This window comes from Orycteropus afer, unplaced genomic scaffold (assembly GCF_000298275.1).
Source record: "Orycteropus afer afer isolate SDZICR_OR568_19922 unplaced genomic scaffold, OryAfe1.0 scaffold00018, whole genome shotgun sequence".
NCBI classification, from domain to species: Eukaryota; Metazoa; Chordata; class Mammalia; order Tubulidentata; family Orycteropodidae; genus Orycteropus; species Orycteropus afer.
The window spans coordinates 14,149,484-14,156,140 of NW_006921605.1; the positions used below are offsets into that span (position 1 = coordinate 14,149,484).

General features: G+C 38.1%; 1 protein-coding gene across 1 annotated transcript in view; it reads right to left on the reverse strand.

Moving 5' to 3' along the window:
- LOC103214092 (ATP-binding cassette sub-family A member 6) overlaps positions 1–6,657 on the reverse strand; it is a 74,588-nt gene that overhangs the window by 30,067 nt on the left and 37,864 nt on the right. Inside the window, exons 10-14 of the mRNA XM_042783539.1 lie at positions 3,067–3,177; positions 2,123–2,298; positions 1,790–1,909; positions 1,054–1,192; positions 431–521 (exon numbers count right to left, since the gene is read on the reverse strand). Coding sequence (XP_042639473.1) covers positions 431–521; positions 1,054–1,192; positions 1,790–1,909; positions 2,123–2,298; positions 3,067–3,177 — 637 coding nt within the window. The remainder of the gene's footprint in view (positions 1–430; positions 522–1,053; positions 1,193–1,789; positions 1,910–2,122; positions 2,299–3,066; positions 3,178–6,657) is intronic.

Sequence of the window (6,657 nt, forward strand, 5' to 3'; positions counted from 1 at the left end):
GGCACATAACAACAACAAGATAAACTCCCTATTAATACTGGCTTATAAGATTATTTGACTTTGTGTCCTATGAAAGAATGAAAACATATTACAGGAAGTTTGGATCAGCCAAGAAAATTGGAAGGTTAAAAAAAAAAAAAGATGGTGGCTTAGGCTTTCCAGGGAAGCTATCTGGAAGGAGATATATGAATAGCTCTGCCATGAACAGTCAGGCTTGGTTTATAATGTTGAGATGCTGCCTATCATTGGCATTAGTAAAGTTATAAGGAGGCAGAAAGGCAGGAAGAGAATTTGGGAAACACTGATCAATCCAATATGGCAGAGATGAAGCACAAGGTCCATTCTCTTTCACATAATACAGAAATTGTCTACTTTTCTGATATACCAATGTTGAAAACATACATATCCAATCTGTCCCCAGAGTCTGTACCTTAAGTGATATCCAAGACCCCATCGTCTCTTCAAAAAGAGAGAAGAGCCTGCACACTTCAGTCTCCCATTGGACATGATCACTTTTCTGTCTGAAGAAAGAGAATCAAGTGAGAAGAATATTAGGGATCTTTTCATTCCTCTATAGAACATCTAGATGAGGAGCCCAAGCTTAGATTTCCAGAGTGTTCTATGGGTATATCTAATGTGCATCTTACAATTAAAAACACACATTAAAATTGATATCTCTGTGAAAGCTCATGATCTCTAGTCTATTTCTATGCCTCCAATACTTCCTTTAAAAAGTACCAATCATATGGTTATATTTTCTACTCTGGTTGCTAATGAACAAGTGGATATTTTTCAACCAAATATATATTAGAAAATATTTGGATGTTTAAGCTCATCAACAGTTGATCTGAAAATAAATGACATTTTTTCATTAGTGTCTGTCACTAGACAAATGAATAGCCAGTGAGGAACCCCACTGTGAGACTACACTCCTGGAATCCACCAGACTGCTATAGAATGGACAATGAGGGTGGGGTCTCCTGCCCTGGGAATGAATATCACTTTTAAGTTTCCCAAATTCTTCCTTGTAACTGAAACAAAACCAGCAATTACCAGCCAGGATGTCAGCCTCATCTGTGAAACTGGTACTCAAGAGGATGACATGGTCTGATTTTCGCTCCTTCAGGAAGTTCCACACTCGGTGCCTTGAAAAGGGATCCAATCGTGCAGTCGGTTCATCTAATAGCAAAACCTACAGAGGATAAAGATATATAATACATGCCCGTCTTACATGTGACTTTTTCCACATGACTTCTTGGAAAACAATAATGACCAAAATATTGACTATCCAACCATTTACTCTCAATATACTTAAACTAACCAAAACCAAACTCATTGCCATTGAGTCGACTCTGACTCATAGTGACCTCCATTGGGTCTCTGGGGCTATAAAATTGTTAATGGAAGCAGATTGCCCCATCTTTCTTTTGCGGAGTGACTAGTAGATTTGAACACAGCCAAGTGCCTTAGCCTCTACACCACCAGAGCACCTTCTCAATATACTTATTCATAGTTAAGTATGTATGTTACTCTGCTACCTAATAAGCCTTACAATGTTTGATGAAAAACAAACAAAAACATCGTCTCTTATGCAGTCAATTGTAAAACTTAAAATAAGGGGAATATGAACCTCATTCAATTACAGTGCATGTTACCTTTAAAGAATTTCTCTTTGCTTCCCTTTTGTTGGAGCAGACAATGAAAGCCCTAATCCTTTCAGTGGTAAAGGAAGAGTTTGACTTTTGCTGATCCGAAGATTACCTTCTCCTTGACTCATAATCTCACTCACCTGAGGGTCCCCTAAAATCGCAATCCCAAAGGTCAGCTTTCTTTTCTGTCCTTCGCTGAGATTTTTAGCAAGGTGATCCTGAATGTTTTGCAAGTCCAATTCCAATAAAACTCTTTGTACCTATACAAAAAAATACATGAAGCTTAAAATTCAAAATGGTTTATGTTGTGTCATTTTCACTGTCCATGAAAACAATAGCTATATTTGTCTAGCAGCTCTTTGCCTAAATGTAATTCATAGCATGGCAAGTAAGTAACTGAAGGGAATTCTGTGGTCATGATTTAACTTGGTAAATGGTTGGCAGTTCAGTTTAATCCAGGCATGGCCGTCTACCTCTTGCTCCACCTCCTGGGGCTGAATCCCTTTTATTTTAGCAAACAGCCTGAGATTTTCCTTCACAGTCAGTATGTCAAATTGAACATTGAATTGAGGACAAACTCCAGCGATCCTTCGGACTTCCTCCAGGTCTTGCATTTCAGAGAGGTTTCTATTGTAGATGGTAACTGATCCTGAGAACAGAAGTTAAAAACAATTGAACATTCCCAAGACGTTATGTTTAATTCTTAGAAATTTTATTCCAGAATATATTATCATATATTTACAAATATTTAAAATATTGACTTCATAATTTATTGACAACTAATAAATATTAGGAGCCCTATTGGCACAGTAGGGAGCTCTGGTGGTGTAGTGCCTAAGGTATTTGACTGCTAACCAGAAGGCTGGCGGTTCAAACCCACCAGCCACTCCTTGGAAGGAAGGCTGTGCAATCTACTGCCATAGAGATACTGCCTCAGAAACCCAAGGATGGGTCGCTGTGAGTCAGATTGACTCAATGGCAGTGAGTTTTTTTTTTTTTTTTTTTGGGGGGGGGTTATTGGCACAGTGGTGAAAGCATTCTGCTGTTAACTAAAAGGTGGATGGTTTGAACCCACTAGCTGCTCCACGGGTGAAAAATATGGCAGTCTGGTTCTACTTTGTCCTATAGGGTTGCTATGAGTAGGAATCAACTGTATGGCAGTGGGTTTTATAACAAATGCTAGTGCTCGGAGTAGTGCACATTTTTTCCTAGTATATCACACAACAGTGTAATAAAGATAAAAGTGATTTTCATACAAATTTGGGAAATATACCAAATCATGTAATTGTAGGAAACCAACTTTAGACAAACATTGTCTTTTAAGCAATCAAACTTAATCAAACTTAAAATGAACAGTAGACATTTACCTCATTCTATTACCAGAGAGCTCGCCTTTAAGACATTTCTTTTTGCTCACCTTCTGTTGGAACAGACAATCCATTAAGAATGTTTAGCAGTGAAGATTTGCCAGCTCCACTGTGACCCAGAATTGCTGTGATTTGACCTTCATATACATCAAAGAATAAGCCTGCATTTAAAATAAAATATTAACATTATAAATAGGAGGACATTAGACAAGGATTGGTCCAAAAAATGGAACAAGAAAATAGATTTTAGTTGTGTATGCCTACTTCTCATTTATCGACTGTTTAATTATCTGACTTTTCACATTTATAACACTAATAACAAATCTACTATCCAACTATTTAGCACATGAAGGACGCACGTCTGGCAATAATGAATGCCAATGTGCGAGGCGAGAGTAATGCTGGTTGTGATAGTTGAAACTATGTGTCAGCTTGGCTGGGCCATGATTCTCAGTTGCTTGGCAGTTATGTAATGATGTAATTTGGCAGTTATGTAATGATATACTCATCCTCCATTTGTGATCTGATGTGGTCATCTGCAATTTTCACATAATGACCTGGTCATTGGCACCTAACCATGTTGATAAGTGAGGAGTGGGTGTATTTCACATGCATTTGAATACTTAATATATGTAATATTCAATATTTTCCCTAATTGCCAAAAGAGCATGCTTGTTGTAGAATATTTGAAAAGTAAATACGATAACTTTAGAAGATAAAGTTAACCATAATTCCAAATATTAACAATGTAATGTACTTACTTCTAATGTGTTCTCTGTGTTTATGAATATGCAAGTAGATATAATTACAAAATTTGATTGTAATTATTTTCTAACCTGACTTTTCAAATATTAAAACATAAGCATTCTGCATGGCATTTATTATCTTCTAAAATATATTCACCAACCATTTATATTTCCTTCTTTATCCTTTTTCTATTCTTTGTTAAAACATTTTTCATTTACATGTGAATAGAAATTATTTAGCTAAGAACCCTTTGAAGTATTATTTTTCTGTTTACTTGCTTTACTACAAAATAAAAACCAAACTTTATTATAGAAAGCTGTTGGACAGAGTAAGATGAACTTCTTAAGAAGCATATGATACATTACATATGAGTGATAGGGGCCTTTCAATTACCTTACACCTACTCCCCAGTTACCAACTATCCCCTTTTCCAGCATTTCTCATTTAAAACAAATCTACTTAAATCACCTTACAGCCAGGTAAGGACCAAAGTGTTTTGAGTGAGAGAGTTCCTCCCTCCTGAGCCCAAAGTCTTTGATCCATCCCATCCCTCTCCTCTCCCCAGTCTTAGATGTGAAGAAAGTTAGGAGAGAGAGAAAGAAAGAAAAAAACCTGGCTGCTGGTGTCTCAGGCCATTAACCTGCATTCACACCCTCAGGCCTGTCAGAACCCCAGCCTCACCTGCAGGCCAGGAGCCGCCCTGTGTTCAGGCAGAGCTGCAGCTCAGGCTGCAAGTTTCCAAGAAGGTGGCAGAGAGACACAGACAGGAGGCATGGCCATCGTGGTGGCAGACCCCAAGACCCACTGTTTGCATGCCTGGGGGCACTGGGGACAGCAGTGGTGATCCCAGGTGGGTGAACACTTCCATCGAGCAAGAACTCCACATGGGTTGGGTAGGGTGGGTCCCTTCTTGGCTGCAAATTCTGACTCAGTCAGCTTTGCCTGTGGTTTGAAAAGGCCACAAGCAGACCCGCCTACCCAAAGTACAGAAATTGAGGTGCAGAGAGCAGCCATGGGGAACAGCTGCAGGGAGACAACAGCCCCACAGCTCCACCTCTGAAATGACTCCTGAAGCCTGAGGGACATTGGATTGCTGAAGTTTTGCATAACACAGGAGCTCTGGTAGCATAATGCCTAAGGCACTTTGCTAACCAGAGGCTGGCCTTTCAAACCCACCAGCCACTCCTTGCAAGGAAGGTTGAGCACTCTACTTCCACAGTGATACTGTCTCGGAAACCCAAGGAGCAGTCGCTATGAGTCGTCCGACTCCACGGCACAAAACAACAACATCAGTCTTTGGGAACTGGGGAGCTCTGGTGGCATAGTGCCTAAGGCATTTGACTGCTAACCAGAAGGCTGGCAGTTCAAACCCACCAGTCACTCCTGGGAAGGAAGGTTGGGCAATCTACTTCTGTAGTGATACTGCCTCCGAAACCCAAGGAGGGGTCGCTATGAGTCGAATGGACTCCTTGGCAGTGACTTTGGCTCTTTTGGAACTATGTTGGTAAGTGAGGAGTAGGTGTATTTTATGCAAAAAACACACACCTTCTATGTTTGTTTGCCAACTGCCCCCTCCTGTCAAAAAGTATTTTTGTAAATGCACTATACTTCCCCACCCCCAAGCAACATGCCAAAAAAAAAAAAAAAAAAAGGCAAAGCAGCAGTTACAAATATACCACATGTGGGGAAAGAGTTCTGGCAAACATACATAGAAAGGGCATGTTATTCGAGAAAAAACATGGTAAGTTATATGAGCTGCCTTTCAAATATTATTGAAATTAATTAATGACTGGGCTAAAATTCCAGTTCCTCCATTTTTTATTTGGATGATCTTAGATTAACTAAACTCTCTGAGGTTTATATTTCTCAGCTAGAAAATATGGTAGTAACAATAATTATATAAACAGAAAATTCTTTCTATTGTAATCACTATAAGATTCTAAAGGTCACTTGGAAGAATAAACTCAAAATACTAAGAGAAATGTTAAAGAACACTAAGAAACTAGTCTTGGGATACAGTAAATACAACAATTAAAATAATATGTTTCTGATACAGATAAAGTAATCAGTGGAACACAATAGAAGTTTACAATGAACCCAAGTATGCATAAGAGATTGAGATTAATAAAATGACTTCTCAAATTCATCAAAAAATTAATTATTTAATAGATCATATTGGGACCACTAAACAAGTACAATTAAAAATGTATGTTTTATTTATACATGGAAAATACACAAGTTGTCAAGAGTAAGAGACAAGTGACCCTACCTATCTTGAAATTGACCTTTATTAACCGGAAATATGAACTGTAATGCTCAGTGTCCTCAAATGCAAGATGGGGAAATATTATTATGCTTCGCATGAAAGTAAATGAGAAAAGTTCATAGAAATCAATTAATAGGGTGCTCAGCTAACAGTAAGTACTCCATATACTTTAATTGTTTATTGCTATTGAAATTATTATTGCTATTAATTATATATTGCTTGTGAGAGTATGGTGGCATAGTGCCTAAGGCATTTGATTGCTAACCAGAAGGCTGGTGGTTCAAACTCACCAGCCACTCCTCCAAAGGAAGGTTGGGCGATCTACTTCCGTAGAGATACTGCCTCGGAAACCCAAGGAGGGGCCACTGAGTCAAATCAACTCTGTGGCAGTGAGTTTGGGTTTATTTTTGTTTTGTTTTGTTTTGTTTTGTTTTGTTTTTTGGTGAGAGTATGACTTTTTATAACCTTGCATGAGAACAATTTGAAATATGAATTAAGGATGTTAAAAATGCGGTTCTTTTGACTGAATAAATTATGCTTCCAGAAATTTATAGTCAAGAATAATTAGTATTCTTTACAAAGACTTATGAAGAATGTTCATTCTAGTGTTTTTTTATGATAGTGAAAA